Genomic DNA, 21428 nt, shown 5'->3' on the forward strand with positions numbered 1-21428 from the left:
CAGGCCCACCGGGGCCGCCCAGACCAGGAGGCCTCGGAGTCGCCCCGGGCCCTGCGCGGCCCCGCTGTTCCCCTGGCAACAGCCCCCCCCAGCCCGTACCAGGGCGACGCGGACCTTGCCGGGTCCCCCCCGCCGCCGCTCGCCCCCACCCGGCCCGTCGCGGCCCCCGGCCCGCCCGGCGCGGCCTTACCCGAGGCGCCGAGGGAAAATGGAGGCCTCCGCGGCGGCGGCGGCGAGCGAGGGGGGGCGGAGCAGACGAGCGGCGACCTCCGGGAGGGCGGAGCGGCGCCACTTCCGCTTCCGGCGGCGGCGGGATGGGGGCGGCGGTGGCGGGGCGGCGGGTGTCGGTTCTGGTGCCGTTGCTGGTGCTGGGCGCGGCGGTACGCGGCGACCCCGGCCCCGTAACCTGCGGCTCCGTCGTGAAGCTGCTCAACGTGCGGCACAATGTCCGCCTGCACTCGCACGACGTGCGCTACGGCTCCGGTAACGGGACACCCCCCCCCCCCCCCCCGCTCCGCCCCCGGTACCGCGCCCTCCGGGTCGGGCCGGGCCTGAGCGCGGTTCTCCCCCTTCGCAGGCAGCGGGCAGCAGTCGGTGACCGGGGTGTCGGCGGCGGATGACGGGAACAGCTACTGGCGGGTACGGGGCCGGACGGCGGCCGTCTGCGAGCGGGGCACGCCGGTGCGCTGCGGGCAGGCCGTCCGCCTCACCCACCTGGGCACCGGCCGCAACCTCCACAGCCACCGCTTCGCCTCCCCGCTCTCCGGAAACCAGGTACCCGCCGGGTGCGGCCGGGACCCCGCCCCGACCGGGGATCCCCCCTCTTGTCACCCCGGCCCCAGCCCCTTTCCCCGGGCATAACCGCCCCGCCTCTTGTCACCCCGGCCCCAGGCCCTGCCGCGTCCCCTGGGTCCCTACCGGGTTCTCCCCTTCCCTACCAGTCCCAAACGGGTCCCTCTTGTCCCCCGTGTCCCTACCAGCACTGGTCCTGACCGGGTCCCTCTTGTCCCTACCAGTCCCATCTTGTTCCCCAGTTCAGACTGGGTCCCCCTTGTCCCCCATGTCACTACCCATCCCACCTTGTTGCCCAGTCCCTGCCGGGTCCCCCTTGTCCCCTGTGTCCCTGCCAGCCCCATCTTGTCCCCAGTCCCTACTGGGTTCTCCCTGTCCCTACCAGCTCCCCCTTGGCCCCCCCTGGCCCAGCCCCTTTCCCCCAGTCCCAACCAGACCCTCCAAGTCCCAACAGACCCCCAGTCCCAACCAGGTCCCCCACCTTGTCCCCCAGACCCAGCCCTTTCCTCTGCCCCCCTCTTGCCCTCTGGGCCCTGAGTCCCCCCCTCTCTTCATCCCATCCCCCAAACGAACGTTTTTTCATCCACAGGAGGTGAGCGCGTTTGGGGAAGCCGGCGAGGGCGACTACTTAGACGACTGGACGGTGGTGTGCAGCGGGACCTACTGGGCGCGGGACGGCGAGGTGCGCTTCCAGCACACTTCCACCAATGTCTTCCTCTCGGTGACGGGGGAGCAGTATGGGCGGCCCATCCACGGGCAGAAGGAGGTGCACGGCATGGCCACCTCCAGCCAGAATAATTACTGGAAGGTGATGGAGGGCATCTTCATGCAGCCCGGCGAGGTCTTCAAAGCGGAGCGATACCACGCTGAGTTGTGATGGACAGACAGACTGCCGCCGAGCCTCTGGGTGCTGCCCTGTGATGTTTGGGGCCGTTCGACCCGGGGGATGGCCTCTGTCCCCCCTCCGGGTCTGACACACACTAGGATGCAGAGCCCCTAAATCCAACACGAAGCAGATCCCAATGTCCTGAATTCAATGTGGAGCAGATCGCGGTGTCCCAAATCTGTCACGAAGCAGATCCCAACGTCCAGACCTGACCCAAAGCACAGCCCAACGTCCAAGATCCAACATGAAACAGGTCCCCACGTTCTAAATCCGGCCCAAAGCAGATCCTCGTGTTCAGACCTGACCCAAAGCAGAGCCCAACGTCTGAGATTCAGCACGAAGCAGGTCCCCACATCCCAAATCCAGCACGAAGCAGGTCCCCACATCCCAAATCCAGCACGAAGCAGGTCCCCACATCCCAAATCCAGCACGAAGCAGGTCCCCACATCCCAGATCCAGCCCAAAGCCGAGCCCAATGTCCAGACCTGACCCAAAGCCGAGCCCAATGTCCAGACGTGACCCAGAGCAGATTCCTGAACTCCCCAACCCTTCCCTTCTAGCTCCCTCCTCCGTTCCCCCCGGTCCTGCCGGCCGAGGACCCCCGAAGCTGTCCCCCGGGAGCTGTGCCCCGTCACTCCGCCCGCCCCCCGCGCTGTACCCCAAACCGCTCCCCGCGCCCGGCGGGGGCCTGGGGCCATAAAAGAGCTGAATTTTCCCGTGTCGTGTGGCTGTTTGTGCGGGGGGTGGAGGGGACGAGCGGACCCGCTGTTCCCCCCCTTCACCCCGCTCCATCCCGGTGCCAGCCCCGGCGGGGCGCTGCCGCTACCGCTATCGCTCACTCCGGGAAAACGCCGCTCGGCCCCGCCGCGCCGCCGGCCCCGCCCCGCCCCTCCCAGCGGCCACTCCGGGTGCGCGGGCGGTCGGCCCCACGGGCGGCGGCGGCGGCGGTGCCGGGGCAGCGGTGGGAGCGAGGGGACACAGCGGGGCCGGGGGCCGCCATGCTGCCGCCGCTGCCCGCCGTGCTGCTCGGCCTCGTCGTCGTCACGCTGCTCGCCGGGCTGCTGGCGCGGTCAGGGCCTGGGGGGCGGGTTTGGGGGCGTGGGGGAGCCCACGGGGACTGGGGGGGGGGGATGACAGGGTTGGGAGGGGGGTGACAGGGCTGAGGGGGACCCTCAGGGATCATGGGGGGGCCCACGGGGCTGGCGGTGGGGTCACAGGAGTGTAGGGGGGCCGCAGGGGTTTGGGGGGAGTGACAGGGCTGGAGGGGGGGGCTCGCAAGGGTCAAGGGGGGCCCACGGGGCTGGCAGCGGGGTGTCAGGGGGCTTTGGGAGGGTGACGGGGCTGTCTGGGATAGTGTCGGGGTGGAGGGGGCCCACGGGAGTCGTGGGGGGACCCACGGGGCTGTGTGGGGGCTGCCAGGGTTGTGGGGGGACCCACGGGGCTGAGGGTGATGTATCGGGGGTCTGGGGGGGGGGCAGCAGAGGTTAAGGGGGACAAAGAGGGGTTGGGGGGTGTCAGGAGTTTGGGGTGGCTCACAGGGCGGGGGGAGCCTGCAGGGGTTTGGGGGGGGTCCTAGGGCTGGAGGGGTGGTGTGCAGGGCATGGGGGGGGCTACGGGGGTTTGGGAGGGCCTCCAGGGCTGGGCGGGAGGGTGTCGGGGGCTTGCGGGCTTACAGGAGTCCAGGGGAGCCCGCAGGGGTGGGTATGGGGTGTCAGGGGGGTGTGGGGGTCAAAGGGAGCTCTCAGGGCTGGGGGGGGATGTCAGAGCTTGTTGGGGGGTGACCCTGCAGGGTCTCTGCCCCAGCTTGGGGCACCCATGGTGACAGGGCTGTGCCCAGGGAGCCCCCATCCAGCTGTGGGTGCTGGAGCTGGTGCTCGAAGGGCAAAGAGGGTCCCAGCCCCTGGCGGGGAGGCTGACCCTGGCCTTCCGCCTGTCCCCGCAGATGGTTGGCGTGTCACTTGGCCGTCACCTGGTGCCGGCAGAAGCTTCATGCAGAGCTGAAGATCGGCTCCTTCGGCTTCTTCTGGGCCCAGAACATCAGCCTCAAGTTCCAGCAGGAGCAGCAGACTGTGGTGGGTACCCGGGCGAGGGGTGGTCGCAGGCAGACGAGGGCAGGCAGGACACTGCGGTCACTTCCAGGCTGGCAGCAAGTCCCTGCAGCCAAGCTGCTGTCACGCAGCCCCATAGCTGGTGCCAGGCCCTTGCTCCCCTGGCCAAACTTGGGGTTTTTGGATGCTCCCCAATTCTCCTCGTGTGATGCCAGGCATTGGGAGCAGAGCAGGAACGTCAGGATGAGCATCACAAGGCAGAACCAAGTTGTTTTTTCTCTGACCTACCTGTGCGTCCTTGCAGGAGATTGACAACGTCTGGATCTCCAGTAAACTGAGCCGGGAGCTGCCGTACGTACCCCCACCCCAGCTCCCTCCCTGCTCTCTTTGGGGGATCTGGCTCATCCCTGGCCCTGCTGACTGCGGTTCTGCTGCCTTTACACCTTTCTGCAGTGCCTGTTTCCCCATGGTCTGCTCTGTGTGGGAGTGAAGCACCCTTCTTCAGGGTGGCAGTGTCTTGCGGATGCTCTTGTGCCGGTCCTGCGCATCCCCAGGGTGGGGGGACATCCCTGGCAATGGGGCCGGGTGTGCCATGTGCAAGCTCTTGTAAGAGTTGCCCATGCTGTTCTTCTGCAGGCGCTACTTTGAGCTGTGTTTTGGTGAGGTGCGAATCCGAACGGATCTCCAGAAGGGCCCTGGGTTCCAGCCATCCGTCCCGGAGGCTCCCAGAGAAGCTGATGGAAATGAAAACAGAGCAGACCTGACTCTTAAACCCTCCCTGCTGAGGCTCCTTAGCCAGGTGAGACACTGGCTCGGTGAGAGGCTGTTGTGGGCTGCGCTGCTGTCAGACATCCCTCACAGTAGCACCTTCCCCCCAGCTCTTTTCCATCCACATGGACTCCATCAACATCATCGTTCTGCACGTGGCCACCTCAGAATCTCTCTGGCACATCCAGGCCAGCAAGACCCGTCTCCTCCTGAATGGCGATGGGAAGAGGTAACGCTGTGCTCGCGTCCTGCTCTGCTCCCCCAGCCCAGCCCCGGGTCCCAAGGGGCAGGGAGGCTCCTCCGACCCCAGCCAGGCTCCCTGGTGTCTCACCTCGGTCTGTCCCACTCGGCAGCATCCCGTGTCACCTGTGATGTGACACATTAACCTCCTCCGAGGCTGGTCTGGTCCCTTTTCCCTTCATGAGAAGCTCGAGTTGTCTGTTCTCCAAATGATGAGTTGCCGTGCTGTGCTCTGCTTTTGGGAGGACTTGGAGCAGGGACTTGGGGTCCCTGTGTCCCACAGAAAAGGGAGGGCAGGGGCTTGATTTGGAGACAGCAGAGCCTGCAGCCTCCGTCTGTTCTCTGCTCTCCCCAGCCTAACCTGCGAGGTGAGCCTGACAAAGGTGAACAGCAAAGTGCTCCGGAGCAGCCAGCTGGTGAGTGCTGGGAAAGGGAGAAATTCAACACTCCGGGCCTGGGCACTGGCTCTTCGGGACACCCCGAGGACCTGTTCCAGCCCATCCCCGAGGCTGGGCGATGCTGCAAGGGTTCTGCAACACTCTGCGTTCCGTGCTGTGCCCAGTGCTTCACCGGCAGGGAGTTGGGAGACTCCCTGTGCACTCCTTGGCCATGTCCCTGTACAGGATGACACCTGCCTGGTGGAGCTGGCCCTGGCGCTCTCCGTCTCACTGGAGATCAGCAGCAAGCGGCGGTTGGTGGGTGTCAGGCTGTGCGTCCGGACCCTGCAGGCAGAGCTGCACGAAGGACTCTTCTGCAGCCCGCTGCTGCACCACGTCACTGCTGGGGCCCAGCGCGGCAGCGTGGGGGAACAGCCCAGCCCAGGTCAGGGATGGGGACAGGGACAAGCTCTGGGCAGGGCAGGGGCTGGCAGCCGCCATACTTGCACTGGAGCCAGAGGGATTTGGCTGTGCCACCGCTCCTTCCCATTGCAGGGCACGGGGGTTTGGGCAAGAGCCTTCCAGTGACTCTGTGTGTCCCCCTCCAGGCCCAGGGAAGCCCCTGAAGTCCCTGTCTCTGCTGAGCAGGGACACGCTGCAGCTCATCCCCAGGAGGGTGGAGGTGAAGCTGGAGAACACCAGCGTGGTGCTGTCTATGAACAGCCAGAAGAGGTAAGGAGGCAGGTGGAGGGGGAGCCTGTCCTAGCCCCTGTCAGCGCTGGGGACAGGGACCTGGGGACAGCTGTACCATTCTCTGTTCATCCCCTGCTCTGCCAGACTGCAGAGGATAAGTCCTAGATCCCACCCCAGTGGGAAGGACTGAGCTTGGCCTGGGACCAGGCTCTTGGGGAAGGAGGAAGGCACGTGAGCTGGTTCTCCAGTAAGACAGCCTGATGGGATCCTCTGCTGATGGGATGAGAGTACTGGGCTGGGCTGCAGCTGGGCACTGGCTGGTGTCTTTGTCCATGCCAGCGTGCCGGTCAGCTGGGGATGAGGGACGGGGAGATGAAGGACATGACGGTGCAGTTCCCTTCTGGCAGTGACTCCCTGCTTCTCCTAGGCACCTCACCTGGAGCCTGAAGCTGCTGCAGTTTCTATATCAGCGTGAAGAGGAGCAGATCCCACTGCGCAACTTCACGCCCACCTCAGACCTGGACCAAATGAGTGTAGACCTCCAGCTGGAGGGCAAGTAGCCAGGAGGGCGCCTGTGGGACAGGGCTGCCGTCGCTGCCCTCCGCCACCCCTCACTTCTGCTCCTCTCTCTCCCCAGACGGCCTTCTCCTGTCCCAGAGCCGCCAGCGCATCGTGTGCCTCAACTCCCTGAAGACCAGCGTGCAGGTGAGTGAGTGCTGGGCATGGTCCTGTCCCCTGGGGGGGCTGGTTTGGCTCCTGGCACGAGCTTTTTGCCACCCTGCCCTCTCCCTGCTCTAGGTCACAGCCATTGACCTCTCGGCTGCTGTGCTGCTCAATACCTGCATCATCCACTACCGCCACCAAGAGTTTTCGCACTGGCTGGGCCTGTTGGCACAGGAATACAGGTGCCAGGCGGTGCCTGTCCCCAGCCAAGGGCACAAGGGAAGGTAAACTCGGCCTCAGCGCGGCTGCTGGTATCGCAGCTTGTTTCCTCTTGCCTGCCGTGCTCTGGCAGGGTGCCCAGGCACCCAGCGCCTTCTCTGCCCTGTGCACAGCCCCTGGGAAGGGGAGGCTGGTACAGAAGGGGAGGCAGTTGGGGGGTCCCTGTGGAGAGGGCGTCCCTCTGGGCCTGCCAGGCTCCGTGGCATGCACCTAGTAACAGCCCGTCCCTGCTTGTCCCATGCAGGAGCTATCCCCAAATCATAGCGCCCATCATCCTGTGTGCCTCGCTGTCCAACGTCAACGTGTCAGTGCAGCTGGGGGACACGCCACCCTTCGCCTTGGGCTTCAACTCCATCTCTGCAGGTAGGGGCTGGCAGCTGGCACCAAGGTGGCTGCTGGGCTCTTCTTGAGGGTTGGTGGCTCTGCCAGAGAGGCACCAGGATGGGAATGGGGAGGGCTGTGCCGCTTCTGTGCTTGCCCATGTCTGTGTCTGGCCAGGGGCTGTAGACCTCTGCCTGGTTGTGTCTGGGTTGCCCCTGTTTGGGGGCAGCTGAGGAGGCAGCAGCCAGCCCTGCCCACACTCACCCCCTCCTCTCTGCCCACAGACTACCAGCACCTGCGGCCACAGAGCGTGCACCAGCGAGCGGTACTGGCCGTGGACCACCTCTGCTGGCGCGTGGGCAACGACTCGCACATCCAGCGTGCCCCGCATCCCCCCAACATGCACGTGTGGGGAGAAGCCCTCATCCTTGACTCCTTCAACCTGCAGGTGAGGGGTGAGCCAAGGGGGCAAGGGGGTGGGCTGCCTGTCTGCAACTCCATGCAGGCAGCACGGGGACTCGTGGTGGCATGGGGACATCCTGCAGCCCGAGAGTGATGGTCCTGTTTGTCCTGCAGGGCAGCTACAACCAGCCCCTGGGCATGTCCAGCGCCCAGTCGGACACCCTTTTCCTGGACTGCACCATCCGGGGGTTGCAAATGGAGTCCTCGGACACCTGCACCGAGTGCTTGGCCAGGGTCCTGCCCCTGTTCTGCCTGCGGCCCAGCGGAGCTGAGCTTGCCAAGCAGCCACCCTCTTCCTCAAGCGAGCCCTGGGGGCTGCTCTGGAAGGTGGATCTGAAGGTGGAGGATGTGAACCTTTTCACACTCTCAGCCCTGGTGGGTAAGTAGCGTCCAGGCTGAGCCCAGGTGGCTGTCCTGAAACAGGCCCGCGGTCAGAGGAACCTGGCATGTCGTGGTGTGCCTCTTCCGTGCCTCCAGCACTGACATGCCGTCTCTTTAGGTGCCCTGGAGCTGCGGCTGGACACTCTGACCGTCCTGGGGAGTGCCGAGAGCTGCACGGTCAGCATCCAGGGCATGGTGCTGGCCTTGGTGAAGAGCATCGTGGAGAAGATGCAGCCGTGCTGCAAAGCTCCTGCCATCCCCAACCCAGTGGCCAACCTCTCCATGCTCTGCGTCACCTACCACAGCAGCATCCGCTCCCTGGAGGTTGGTGTGGGCCTCGGGTCTCTGCTTTATCCTGTACTGGTGGTACTGGAATGGATGGGGCAGGGGGAGGATTGGCTGGCACCGAAAGGTGCTGGAGAGGAGAATGGGGCTGTGCCAGTTGTATCCGGCGGTGACTTGGTGCCTGCTCGCTCTCTCTCCGCTGTAGGTGCAGTGCGGTGAGGGGCTGGCGGTGCTGTGGAGCCCGCCCGACCACATGCACTTGTACCATCACACCCTGGCCACCCTGCAGTGCCACGAAGCCTTGCAGAGCGCCCTTGGCCACAGGACGCCTCATTCCCTGCCCCCAGAGAGCCCAGCGTCCCACCCGGCCACCCCTACTGAGACACCGGCACCCCTCCAGCCAGATGGGACCCCCCCCAAAAGACTTCTGTCCCTGTCACTGGAGCTGAGCTCTGCCAAGCTCACAGCCTTTGTTTCTGAAGCCAACTACATCAGCCTGGCTGCCGAAAGGACCTCCGTGAGCTGGCACGGCGGTGCCCTGCACGGCTACTGCCCCGAGCTGGCCGCCGGCTTTGATGGACACAGCATCTTCAGCTTCAAGGAGGTGGAGGTGAAGCTGCTACCAGAGCTGGAGGAGGTCATCTTGCATCGCTGCGCCTTCCCCACCCTGCGCACCCTCCGCAATCGTGGCTGGGCCTTCTCCTTTGCCAGCGTGACCATCGAGTTCCCCTACCAGTATGACTTCTCTCGCACGCTGGATGCTGCCGTGGGCGTGCAGAAGTGGCTGAAAGGTCTGCACCGGCGTGGGCGCCCTGCCAGCACGGCGCTGCCCCCCGACCTCCTGCTCAAAGTGACACACTTCTCCTGGGTCTTCCTGGATGATGTCTTTGAGGTCAAGTTACGAGACAACTACGAGCTGATGAAGGACGAGAGTAAGGAGAGCGCCAAGCGCTTGCAGCTGCTGGACGCTAAGGTGGCTGCGCTGCGCAAGCAACATGGCGAGCTGCTGCCTGCCCGCAAGATCGAGGAGCTCTATGCCTCACTGGAGAAGAAGAACATAGAGATCTACATCCAGCGCTCGCGGCGCCTCTATGCCAACACGCCCATGCGGAGGGCCCTCCTCACCTGGACTCTGGCCCACCTGGAGCTGGTGGCCATGGCCGATGAGTCCTTCCACGGCACGGAGCGTGTGTTGGAGCAGATGAGGGACCTGGATGGTGTCAGCCCGTTCCCCCCCGAGGGTCTGGAGATGGTCACCCAGTGGTGCCGCATGATGAAGGGCAGAGTTGGCAGCTTCTTTGGTGAGTTGCTTCGCGTGAGGGTGCCCATGGAGGACAGCACAGCGGCTGCGTGGCCTGGGCTCCCAGGACAGGGACCTGCTGGCACGTGATGTGTAACGAAGCACGGGGAAGTGATTTTTGGAGGTTCAAGGGAGTGGAAAGGGAGCAGAGGTGTGACAGGACAGTGGCACCTGCCGTGGCCGGGAGTGGGGGAACCTTTGCTGCCTCATCTCTCAGCCCTTCTTCTGCCCCACAGTGCGGATCCGCGACTACCCTCGCTACCTCTTTGAGATCCGGAACTGGCAGCTCTCGGGCCGGCTGATCGGAGCCGAGCAGTGCGGCCAGGCCTGCTCCCGGCGCCGCCAGGTCCTGAAGCTGGGGCTGCCCTGGGGGGACGCGACGGTGGAGAGGAACATGCCACCCTTGAAGTTCTACCACGACTTCCACTGTAAGAGCTGGAGGGGCAGGGGGGGCTCTGTGCTGGGGTGGGGACGGGGCTGCGTGGGACATGGGAAGGGCTGAGCCAACCTCTGTGTCCCCAGCTGAGATCTCCCAGTACACTATCGTGTGGGGTCCCTGCTGGGACCCAGCCTGGACCTTGATCGGCCAGTGCGTGGATCTCCTCACCAAGCCCTCAGAGGACCCCAGTGCCCCATTGCCCTGGTGGGACAAGAGCCGCCTTCTCTTCCACGGGGACTGGCACATGGACATCGAACAGGCCAACCTGCACCAACTGGCCACCGAGGTGGGTGCCGCGGGGGTAGGGAGCAGAGCGCGGCGTGGGGCGGGCTCACACCTGCCTCTCCCCACGCTTGTCCTTGCAGGACCCCTACAACACCACGGAGAACATGCACTGGGAGTGGAGCCACCTCTCCTTCCACTGGAAGCCTGGGCAGTTCGTCTTCAAGGGCAACCTGGACATCAACGTCCGGACAGCCTCCAAGTGAGTGTGGGCCCGGGAGCGTGGGGGCTGCCACCGGTGCCGGGGGGGTAACTGGGGTCTCTTTCCCCATTCAGATATGACGACTGCTGCTTCCTGCACCTGCCCGACCTGTGCATGACGCTGGACCTGCAGTGGCTGTGCCACGGGAACCCCCACGACCACCACGGCGTGGTGCTGCGCTCCCCTGAGTTCCTGCCCGAGGTGCCGGTGGGGCAGCAGTACGACTCCTACCGTGCCTTCCGCTCCGAGAACCTCAACCTCTCCATCCGGATGGACCTGACGCGGCCCAGTGAGGGTGGGTGACGGTGCCCTGGGGATCCCTCAGGGACAAGGGGGATGGGGCAGGGCTTACTGGTTTTAGCGATCCTTATCGGTCCTGGGTTGGGTGCTGCTGTGTCCCTGCCCCACGGTGCTGGCTGACAGCGGGTGTATTCTCAGAGCGCTCCCAGCCCCGGATCCTGCTCTACAGCAGCACCCTCCGCTGGATGCAGAACTTTTGGGCCACGTGGACCAGCGTGACGCGCCCCATCTGCCGTGGGAAGCTCTTCAACAACATGAAACCCAGTAAAAAGAAGCTGGGGCAGCATTACAAGCAGCTGTCTTACACCGCGCTCTTCCCCCGGCTGCAGGCAAGTCCTGGGGGTGGGGGTCCGGCGTTACCTCCCCGTTCTGCCTGCGCTGGGATCTCAGCCTCTGCTTTCTGCTCCCTCACAGGTGCATTATTGGGCCTCCTTTGCCCAGCAGCGGGGCATCCAGGTGGAGTGCTGCCAGGGGCACATCTTCACTCGCGGCACCCAGCGGCTCATCCCACAAGGTGAGTGGGGGCCCAAGGTGAGTGAGGGCCCTGCCGGCAGCACTTCCAGGCAGGTCAGGGCCTCGGCTGACTCCTCTCCCTTTCCCCCAGCCGGCACGGTGATGCGACGCCTGATTTCGGAGTGGAGCATCACGCAGATGGTGAGCGACCTGAGCCAGGTCACCGTGCACCTCATGGCCTCCACTTGCGACGAGAACGCTGACCACCGGCTCGACACCCTGGTGAAGAAAACCCACCTGCTGAGCCTGTCCTCCCTCACCTACCAGAGGCACAGCAACCGCACGGCTGAGGAGGTACCGCCGCAAACACACGGGGCATGGCTGGCCTGATGGCATCCCCCTGGGACAAGGGAACCTTGGCCTTTGAGTGCAATGAGGGAGGAATTTGGCTGGAGAGGAGACAGACCTGCAGGGCCTCTGATCTCTTGAGCGCTTGGTCAAAGGGATGCCTTGTTCCAGCCACAGCATCCCTGGTATGGGTCCCTGCTGTAGGGCTCTGGGGTGGTCCTCCGGGCTCCGGTGCCCAGGCCCTGCCTGCGGAGGCTGGCAGGGCTCCCAGCCCCCGTGTGTGAAGCCCGTGAACAGGGACTGCGGGTGGCTTTGCCGTGCTGAGGCTCTGACCCTCTGTGCCCAGGAGCTGCCCCTGCGGGATGGGGACGATGGTTTCCACACGCACCAGCTGCACCTGGTGGACCTGCGGGCATCCTGGACCACCACGAACCGGGACATCGCCTTCGGCCTCTACGATGGCTACAAGAAAGCGGCTGTGCTCAAGCGCAACCTGTCCACCGAGGCCCTGAAGGGGCTGAAGATCGACACGCAGCTGCAAGCCAAAAAGCTGAAGCGGGGCCCGCTCTCTGCTCACTCCGTCCCTGCCAGAGTGACCGCTCCCATCATCAGCGGCCGTCCCGAGAGAGCCTCCTCAGGTGGTGAGTGCGGCAGGGAGGGAAGCAATGGGAAACCCAAAGCCGTGCCTGCCTTCACCCCATTGCCCCCAGCCAGCCCCCCGCAGCCTCGCCCTGACCCTTTCTCCTTCCCCAGGGGCCTACATGCTGCAGAAGCTCATTGAGGAGACGGACAAGTTCGTGGTCTTCACGGAGGAGGAGTCGGGGGCTAGCGAGCAGCTGTGCGGCATCGCCGCCTGCCAAACCGACGACATCTACAACCGCAACTGCCTCATCGAGCTGGTCAACTGCCAGGTACCTGCCCTCAGCAAGCCTGCCTGTCCCCACGCTCTCCGCTCCCCACGGCCTTGCTGTGAGAGGGGCCATGCCTGGCCCCGAAGGGCTCGTCTGACCCCCAGGGTCTCTCCCCCCGCAGATGGTGCTGCGCGGTGCGGAAACAGAGGGCTGCGTGATTGTGTCCGCCGCGAAGGCCCAGCTGCTGCAGTGCCAGCACCACCCCGCCTGGTACGGGGACACGCTGAAGCAGAAGACGTCCTGGACCTGCTTGCTGGACGGCATGCAGTACTTCGCCACGACGGAGAGCGGCCCGACCGAGAGGGAGCATGGGCAGCTCTGGCTGGAGGTGAGCAGCTCAGGGAGGCTGTGATGGGTGAGCTGCATGGGGTACAGGCAGCGCTGCCGGTGCCCTGGCCAAGGCAGGGAGAGCAGGGACAGCCAGTGGTGCTTCCTTGTGTCCCCAGGTGAAAAATATTGAGGAGCATCGGCAACGGAGCCTGGACTCGGTGCAGGAGCTGATGGAGAGCGGACAGGCAGTGGGGGGCATGGTCAGCACCACCACAGGTACTGCCCGCAAGCTGGCTGCCGTGCCTACCCCAATCCCGCTGTGTGTGACCCCGAGGCTGGTGAAGCTGAGAGCTCCTGGCCTGTCCCCAGACAGCTCCAGGAGCTGACTGATGCTCTCAGCCCTGCGCCGTGGGGTCCCCAACATGCCGGGCCATGGCGCTCTGACCATGGTCCCCCTGCCTGTCCCCAGACTGGAACCAGCCCTCAGAAGCGCAGCAGACCCAGCAGGTGCAGAGGATCATCTCTCGCTGCAGCTGCCGCATGTACTATATCAGCTACAGCCATGACATTGACCCCGAGCTGGCTACGCAGATAAAGCCCCCCGAGACTCCTGCCAACCAGGAGAAGGAGGATCTGCTGAAGAAGCAGGAGGGTGGGTACATCCAGGCAGCGTATCTCAGGGGGTAGAGCTCTGGGCTGACCCACAGGTGCTGGGATGGTCTGTCTTGGCCCTGCTGAGATCAGAGGGATGCATACAGGAGGGGTCCCCAGCCACGTGGCGGTGCACCAGATGATGCTGGACATGCTGTGCCTGCTGGAGCCAGCGTAACCACCTTGGCTCATTTCCCATCCCTCTCCGTCTCTGGCTGGCCCCCACGTGCAACCTGTTTCTGGCCATGCTGAGGCCCCACTTGCCCTTTGTGTGTCCCTGCAGGAGCTGTGGACACATTCACACTGATCCACCACGACCTGGAGATCTCCACCAACCCCGCTCAGTATGCCATGATCCTTGACATAGTCAACAACCTGCTGCTGCACGTGGAGCCCAAACGCAAGGTACCTGTGAGGCTTCGGGTCACCGTGTCACTCACTGCGCCCGGCGCAATTCTAACCTTCCCCTATCCCTGTGTCCAGGAGCACAGTGAGAAGAAACAACGGGTGCGCTTCCAGCTGGAAATCTCCAGCAACCCCGAGGAGCAGCGCAGCAGTATCCTACACCTGCAAGAGGCCGTGAGGCAGCACGTCGCCCAGATCCGGCAGCTGGAGAAGCAGATGTACTCCAACGTGAAGGTGAGCCTGCATCCCAGCAGGGCCCGGCTCCCTGAGGTCCCTGCTCCGGTGCTGAGGGTTGTCTGTCCTTCAGTCCCTGCAGGATGACAGCAAAAATGAGAGCCTGCTCGACCTCAACCACAGGCTGCAGCAGCAGCTAAGCCAGGAGAAAGCTGACCTGCAGCTGGAGAGTGAGGAGCTGAACATACTGATCAGGTAGGGGCTGTCTCTGGCATCCCCAGCGTTGTGTCCCCCTTACTGCAGGGCTCCCACATCCCAGCGCTCCCCTCTCTGCTGCAGGTGCTTCAAGGACTTCCAGCTGCAGCGAGCCAACAAGATGGAACTGCGAAAGCAGCCGGAAGACGTGAGTGTGGCGCGGCGGACCGAGTTCTACTTCGCCCAGGCACGCTGGCGCCTGACCGAGGAGGATGGGCAGCTGGGCATAGCCGAGCTGGAGCTCCAACGCTTCCTCTACAGCAAGGTACCGAGCCGGCTGGTGGCACCCGCAGCCCCCGAGCCAGGGCCCGGGACGTGCGGGGCTGATGGGTCTGTGTGCGCAGGTCAACAAGTCTGACGACACGGCCGAGCATCTGCTGGAACTGGGCTGGGTCACGATGAACAACCTCCTGCCCAACGCTGTGTACAAGGCAAGCGGCAGCCTGAGGGAGCAGCCCTGCACCCTGGGGACCCACGGGTGGCCTGGCCAGGGTGGCCTGTCCTCACCCCAGCCACCCATCCTCTTCCCTGCAGGTGGTGCTGCGTCCCCAGAGCTCCTGCCAGTCCGGCCGGCAGCTGGCACTGAGGATCTTCAGCAAGGTCCGGCCGCCCGTGGGAGGCATCTCCATCAAGGAGCACTTCGAGGTGCCAGCGCCGGGGTGGGAGGTGGCAGGGTCCCCACGGGGCGCGGGCAGAGTGTGCCCGGCTCTGACATGCCTCTCTCCCTGCAGGTGAACGTGGTACCCCTCACCATACAGCTCACCCACCAGTTCTTCCACAGGATGATGGGTTTCTTCTTTCCTGGCCGCAATGTGGAGGAGGAAGAGGTGGGGGATGAGGAAGACAAGTCCAAGCTGGTGACAACAGGTGAGAGGCTCATGGTCACCCTCCTCCCTGGCACCTGAGCGATGTCCTTGAGCAGCTCTGGCTGCGTGTCCAGGATAATGTTTGTGGGCAGTTGCTGGTGGGCCACACGTCGAGGAATAGGGACTCATGGTGTCCCCTGTGGGCAGGGAGCCGGTGGGGAAAGCAGCAAAGCTGGGAGAGGTCTGGGTCGCGGCTAACCCCCAGCCGGACACCAGCCACCGCCTCCCACCCTGATTTTCCCAGGGATCCCGGTGGTGAAGCCACGGCAGCTGATCGTGACCGATGACTCGCTGGGCCCAGGGAAGGGAGTCGCTCAGGGACTGAATCGGACTTCAGGGGTCAGAAGATCGTTCCGAAAAGCACCTGAGGTACCTGCTGCTGCCTTGAGAGGGGAATCTGGGACAGCCCTGCTGCGGAGCCAGTCTGTTTTCCCTCTGCTGCAGGGCTGGGCAGCCATGTCCTCCCCCTCTTGCCTGTCCATTTTCTCCTGCTCCCTCCCACCATGACGATTTGCATCCTTTACAACCAAGCGCCTGCACGCTTTATGTGATCCCTGCAGCATCTCATTTTCCTAACACCATGCCAGAGCAGCTCTCACCTCTCCCCGGTGAAGCAATGCCATGGCCTAGTGCCCGGCTGTCCCTTCCCCGCTGGCTCCTGGCTGTGTCCCCTCTCCTTCCCTTCTGCTCATGGCTCCCGCTCTGTCCCCAGCATCCTGTGGATGACATCGACAAGATGAAGGAGCGCGCAGCCATGAACAACTCCTTCATCTACATCAAGATCCCGCAGGTGCCACTCTGCGTCAGCTACAAGGTGCGGGTCCGGTGGGACGGGGCATGCTGGGGAGGGGGCACAGCCCCTCCAGCTGGGGGGTGGCTTGGGGCATTGTCCCACGCTGCCTGACACCCCTGTCACCCAGGGCGAGAAGAACAGCGTGGACTGGGGCGACCTCAACCTGGTGCTGCCGTGCCTGGAGTACCACAACAACACGTGGACGTGGCTGGACTTCGCCATGGCGGTGAAGAGGGACAGCCGCAAAGCCTTGGTGGCACAGGTACGTGGCATCCCATCCTGCGGTACCTCCTTCCCGCTCGCAGGGAGACTGCTGGAGCCACTCTGCCCAGGACGGAGGTGGTAACCCCACGGCGGGCGGCATGTTCTCCAGAGCGGGAAGCAGCTGCACTGGCTCAGCAGCTCAGGCTCTCACCCTCGCCGAGGGGCCTGGGTGCGGCCATGGGGTGCTGAGCCCCCTAAATTCCGGAGCAGGTGATCAAAGAGAAGCTACGCCTGAAGCCGGCGGCAGGCGCGGAGGCCCGGGGGAAGCTGGAGAACAAATCGGACGGGACCATCCAGCAGCAGGAGGAGGACGAGAAGGCGCGTCTGCTCATCGGGCTGAGTGTGGGCGAGAAGAACCCCAGCAAGAAGTCGATCTTCGGCAGGCGCAAATGACGGCAGCACCCGGCTGGCCGGGAAGGGACTGGGGCGCCCCGTGCTCCCCCCTCCGAAGGGGCACCCCTATGGCGGGGGGGGCCGCTCTGCTCGGCGATGCCCGAGGCGGGAGTTAGCCGTGCGCAGGCCCTCGGCAGCCCTGTCGCTGCGGGGCAGGGGTGCGGCAGCACGGAGATGTGGGGCGCAGCGTGCTCCGGGGCCGCTTTGTGGGGCGCAGCCCCCCGTGCCAAGGGCTCCGGTGAGCTTCCCCTCTCCCTGCTGTGCGGGTGCTGGGCCCGGCCCCTGGGTCTGGTGAAGCAGCAGGATCGCTCCAGGCTGGGAGAAAGGGGAACGGGAGAGAGTTTAAATAAAGAGTTTTTAATTTGGAACAGTCTTGGGCCAGTGGCTCGTTACTTGCCTCCCCGTTCACGCTGCAGTGCCGGGCTCAGCGCCGTCACCCGTCTCAGCTTGGCAGCACCCCACCCGCTGTGGCAGCACCCCACCCGCTGTGGCTTCACCCCCTGCCCTTCCCCAGGGTGCTAGGGGCACCTACTTTGGGGTCTCAGGGCTCCCTTGCAGCATCTGTTTCGCCCTGGGCTTGGTCCTTGCGCTTGTCTCTCTCCGGTTTCCTCCGGGAGCCCGTTGGTGCCCAGGGCTGTGCCGGGACTCAACGGGGGCTGCAGGTACCCCACCGGCTGCCCCGGGGCAGGGAGGCTGCAGCAAGTGGGGCGCAAAGGGAGGATGAGTGGTTGAAGGGGGAACCCCAAAGCATGCAAGGGGGGGTCCCGGAGGGTATGCCCCCCGCGGGGGGGGGGATCAGTCACGGGTGGGTGTCGCTGGGTGCGCACCCGTTGCAAGGGGGAGCCCCGGTGCAGTGGGTTGTCCCGGGGTGCTCAGCGGGTGCAAGGGGGCAGCCCCGGTGCCCGGCCCCGGGGCGGGGGGTGGTCGCACCCGGGCGGGGCGGGGCGAGGCGGGGCAGTGGGGTTATGTAAAGCGCCGGATTACCGGGGCCCGGGCCCGGGGCGCGGCCGGGCGGCGCCGCGATGGGAGCAACGAGCAGCGGCCCCGGGCCGGCCCCGGTGCGGCCCCCCCAGGTGCGTGCGGCGGCGGCCCCGGGTGTCCCCCCCGCCCCGGGGTCCCCCCCGCCGCCCCGCTGACGCTGCCCCCGGTTCCGCAGGGCCGCGCCGTGGGGTCGTGGGTGCGGGCGCTGCTGGGCCGCGCCGGATCGGTACCGGTACCGGGGTCGGGGCTCGCCCTGGCCCCGCGGAGCCCCGCCGAGGAGCCGCCGCTGCCCGGGTGGCCGCTGCCGCAGCTCGTCTCGCTCTTCTTACCGGAGTTCCCCGTCCGCCCCTCCGCCCGCCAGCAGCAGCTCAAGGTGCCGTCCCGGGGCCCCCACTCTCTTAACGGGGTCCCGGTGCATCCCAACGGGGTCCCGACCATCCTACCTGGGAGCCCGCGCATCCCGCCCCGGCAGCCCCGAGCGCCCTAAGGGGTCCCCTCGCACCCTCTGCCGGGTCCCTGCACGTCCTTACCGGGGTCTCTGCACGTCCTACCGGGGTCCCTGCACATCCTACCGGGGTCCCTGCACGTCCTACCGGGGTCCCCCAGCGCCCCGTGCACCCTCCCGGGGTCCCCGAGCGTCCTCCGGCGCCGTCCGTGCATCCCGTGCCGCCATCCCGGGATCGCCGACCGTCTTTACCGGCTCTTCCCGCACGCCGTGCCGGGTCCCTGCGCATCCTACCGGCGTCCCCCGCCGTTCCACCGGCTCCCCTTCCTACCCCCGCCGGGTCCCCGTGCCCCGTGTCGAGTCTCTGTGCATCCTATCGGGGTCCCTCTGCACCCTAATAGGGTCCCCAGGTGTCCTATCCGGGTTCTGTGCGTCCTACCGGGGTCCTGTGCGTCCTGCTGGCATCCACAGCCGCCATGCTGGGGGTCCCTGAGTCCCTGTCCCCTGTCCCCATGTGCCCCATACTGGGTCCCCATGTGTCCCACTGGGGTGCCTATTGGGTCCTTCTCATCCCCATGTGTCCCCACCGCCTGCCTTGGGTGCCCTGTGCCACCCCACCTCACCCCACGCAGGACCTCACACGCTGCCTCACCCCGAGCACCCCGAGCCTGTCTCCACGGGGTGCTCAGGCCCTGCTCCCCCCCAGATCCTGGGCTTTGTGGCCAAAGGCTCCTTTGGGACCATCCTAAAAGTGCTGGACTGCGGGCGGGAGAAGGTCTGCGCCGTGAAGGTGGGTGCTGCCCCCGGGGCCCGTGGGTGCCCCCGCATGCCCCCGGCTCCCCCCTGACAGCCCCTCACCCCCCCAGGTCGTGCCCAAAGTGGAGGTGCTGCGCCGTGACACCCTCAAGCAGTGCAAGGAAGAAGTCAGCATCCAGGTTAGGGGGGGGTCCAGGGGGGACCCCAGCCCGTGGGGGCGTTCAGGGCGGCCATGGGGACAGCAGGAGGTGGTGGGGGCTGCGGAGGGAGGGTGGCAGGAGCAAGGTCCCTGGCCCCCCCACCCTGGGGGCTGCTCACCCTCTCTGTTTTCTGTCCCCAGAGACAGGTCAGGCACCCGTTTGTCCACGGGCTGGGGGACAGCTGGCAGGGCCAGCGCCACCTCTTCATCAGTGAGTGACCATCTGCCCATAGGCTCACCCCGGCCCGCCCCTGCCCACGCACGTGTCCCTGCCGTCTGCACACGTGTCCCCGCACACGCACACGCTCCCCCCGCGCTGCCCGCTGCCCTGCGGGGATGCAGGCGCTTGGCTGCCGGCTCCCACCCTGCATCCACCGCGGGGACGGGGACGAGCCACAGCAGGGCAGGGATCAGCGCAGGGGTGAATGAGGCGCCCCAGCCCCGGTGCCTGTCTGGCCCCGGTGGCCCTTATGGCCATGCCACCTCGGTGCCCATGTAGCTTGTGTGTTCCCAGTGCCTGTGTGACACCAGGGGTTGTGTCACTTTGTTATCCGTGTGGCCATGGTGCCTGTGCCACCTTGGAGCTCATGTGGCCCTGGTGCTCATATGTTCCCAGTGCCCACATGGCTCTGGTGCCCATGTCACCGTGGTACATGGCCCCAGTACTTGCATGTTGCCAGTGCTCTGGGCTGTGGTGCCCATGTCACCTTAGTCCTAGTGCCCATATTGATGCTTGTGCCACCTTGGTGCCAGTGTGGTCCTGGTGCGTGTGCTACCTCGCTGCCCATACAGCCCCAGCGCTGTCATCACCTTGGTGCATGGTCCTGGTGTCCACGTGGCCCCTGTGCCCACGTCACCATGGTGCATGGCCCCAGCGACCCACCTGGCCCCCTGTGCCCATGCCACCGCGGTGCCTATGCCCCTCATGCCAGCCCGGCCCCATGGCACAGCCCGTCGGTAAGGCCCGTCACCCGTCCTGGCAGTGTGCACCTACTGCAGCACCGGAGACCTGCACGCGCTGTGGCGTGCCGCCGAGCGCTTCGCCGAGGCCACCGTCCGCCTGTTCGCTGCCGAGCTGGTGCTGGTGCTGGGTAAGTGGCCTGCCACGCCCGGGGACAGCCACCACCGTCCCCACTGCTGGGGACCTGCAGGAAGGGTCAGCCACCCCTGGGGGTGGGCAGCTGCCTGCTGGGTGCCGCGGGGGTGGCAGCGGGCACCGTGCCGGGAGGGGACCTGCCACTCTGACGGCTCCATCTTCTTCCCAGTGTATCTCCACGACCTGGGCATCGTGCACAGAGATGTGAAGGTGGGTGGCAGTAGGGCTGGGGGGGCCGCAGAATGGGGTGGAGGGGTCTTTGAACCCCCTGGCATGGAGAGGCCACCCCAGCGCTTGTCTCATTTCAGATGGAGAACATCCTCCTGGATGAGAGAGGTAAGAGTTTGGTGGCACCAGTGTGGGGACACCCTGTCTGTGGGGACACCCCATCCATGGGTCCCCACGTGGTATCTCACCCCACAGGACACCTCAAGCTCACCGACTTCGGCCTCTCCCGGCACCTGCGTTGGGGCGAGCGAGCCAACACCATCTGTGGCACCCTGCAGTACATGGGTAAGGGGGCAGCGGGGGGCCATGTTGGGGGGCACAGCCCCCCCAGGCGCTCACCCACTCATCCTTGCAGCCCCAGAGGTGCTGAGCGGGGGGCCCTACAGCCACGTGGCCGACTGGTGGTCTCTGGGAGTCCTGCTCTTCGCCCTGGCCAGCGGGGAGGTGAGGACCACAGGGTGGGGAGGGATAGGGGCACCCCATGGAGCTCCTAAATCCACTCCCTGCCCTCCCAGTTCCCCGTGGCGCCAGCGGGGGACCACGTGGCCATGCTGGAGCGCGTCAAGCAGAGCAGCTACGAGAGCCCGCCCGCACTTAGCCCTGCGCTGGCCCGGCTGCTTGCCGAGGTAACCTTCCTGCTGGGATTTTGGGGTCCCCGCTGGGCCCCCAGGCTGGATGCTGGGGTCTCCACCGTTCACTGTCCTCCCTCCATCCCCAGCTGCTGTGCCACAACCCCCTGCACCGCCTGCGCTACCTCCACCACTTCCAGGGCCACCCCTTCTTCCGTGGGGTGGTCTTCGACGCTGACCTGCTGCAGAAGGACCCGGTGGCGGTGGCGGTGGCCCCGCGCCCCTCCGAGCAGACCCCGCCTGACCCCGCCACCTTCGCCGACTTCGACTGCGACCTCGCCGCCCCCCCGGGCCGGCCCTGGCCTGGCTGAGCCGCCGCGGCTGGGACCCCCAGCATCGCTCAGGGACATCCCCATCCACCCCCTTACCCCAACGCTGTACCTCTCCCCGCGGGAGCAATAAACCCGAGAGCCGCGGGCACCGCTGCGGGTGCTGCCCTGACTCCTGCGGGACCCCCGGGGGTGTGCGGGGCTGGCCCCCCCCTCTCCTGGGGCAGGGGTCGGGGCAGGTCTGGGGGGCCGTGCAGGGCCGGTTCTCCCGGGACAGTCGCTGGGGAGGGTCCGGGGGGAGCTGGGCCCGTCCCCGCGTCGCCC

General features: G+C 65.9%; 4 protein-coding genes across 5 annotated transcripts in view; 3 read left to right on the plus strand and 1 right to left on the minus strand.

The window, feature by feature from the left end:
- SUPT6H (SPT6 homolog, histone chaperone and transcription elongation factor) overlaps positions 1-274 on the minus strand; it is a 30425-nt gene extending 30151 nt beyond the window's left edge. The window contains exon 1 of the mRNA XM_075168685.1: positions 191-274. The gene's annotated coding sequence lies outside the window, so the exon portion shown is untranslated. The remainder of the gene's footprint in view (positions 1-190) is intronic.
- Positions 275-296: 22 nt separating this feature from the next.
- SDF2 (stromal cell derived factor 2) lies at positions 297-2393 on the plus strand. Its single transcript, XM_075168688.1, has 3 exons — positions 297-483; positions 578-774; positions 1382-2393. The coding sequence occupies exons 1-3, from the start codon at positions 315-317 to the stop codon at positions 1667-1669; spliced, it is 654 nt and encodes a 217-aa protein (XP_075024789.1). The 5' UTR covers positions 297-314; the 3' UTR covers positions 1670-2393.
- A 106-nt stretch (positions 2394-2499) lies between these two features.
- BLTP2 (bridge-like lipid transfer protein family member 2) lies at positions 2500-16869 on the plus strand. Of its 2 annotated transcripts, XM_075168691.1 has the most exons (39): positions 2500-2747; positions 3621-3750; positions 4031-4077; positions 4363-4525; positions 4605-4723; positions 5090-5150; positions 5358-5556; positions 5720-5843; positions 6232-6356; positions 6442-6509; positions 6603-6751; positions 6991-7109; positions 7352-7515; positions 7644-7908; positions 8029-8234; positions 8401-9496; positions 9732-9923; positions 10018-10220; positions 10300-10418; positions 10493-10713; positions 10857-11047; positions 11133-11232; positions 11323-11525; positions 11866-12160; positions 12273-12430; positions 12552-12758; positions 12877-12976; positions 13170-13352; positions 13635-13756; positions 13835-13990; positions 14064-14185; positions 14270-14450; positions 14530-14616; positions 14720-14830; positions 14917-15052; positions 15296-15420; positions 15764-15865; positions 15972-16106; positions 16319-16869. In XM_075168691.1, exons 1-39 carry the CDS (start codon positions 2677-2679, stop codon positions 16499-16501), a joined length of 6738 nt encoding a protein of 2245 aa, XP_075024792.1. In that variant the 5' UTR covers positions 2500-2676; the 3' UTR covers positions 16502-16869. The 2 variants fall into 2 exon arrangements, with proteins under 2 accessions (XP_075024792.1, XP_075024793.1); XM_075168692.1 differs by lacking the exons at positions 2500-2747; positions 4031-4077 and having other exon boundaries at positions 3660-3750.
- Positions 16870-17523: 654 nt separating this feature from the next.
- Positions 17524-21261, plus strand: RSKR (ribosomal protein S6 kinase related). The gene is made up of 12 exons (XM_075169121.1): positions 17524-17574; positions 17658-17855; positions 18634-18717; positions 18794-18862; positions 19024-19093; positions 19866-19973; positions 20148-20188; positions 20287-20314; positions 20402-20491; positions 20562-20650; positions 20722-20832; positions 20925-21261. The coding sequence occupies exons 1-12, from the start codon at positions 17524-17526 to the stop codon at positions 21144-21146; spliced, it is 1161 nt and encodes a 386-aa protein (XP_075025222.1). The 3' UTR covers positions 21147-21261.
- The last annotated feature ends 167 nt before the right edge of the window (positions 21262-21428 follow it).

This window comes from Calonectris borealis, chromosome 19, assembly GCF_964195595.1.
Source record: "Calonectris borealis chromosome 19, bCalBor7.hap1.2, whole genome shotgun sequence".
In the NCBI taxonomy this organism is placed as follows: Eukaryota; Metazoa; Chordata; class Aves; order Procellariiformes; family Procellariidae; genus Calonectris; species Calonectris borealis.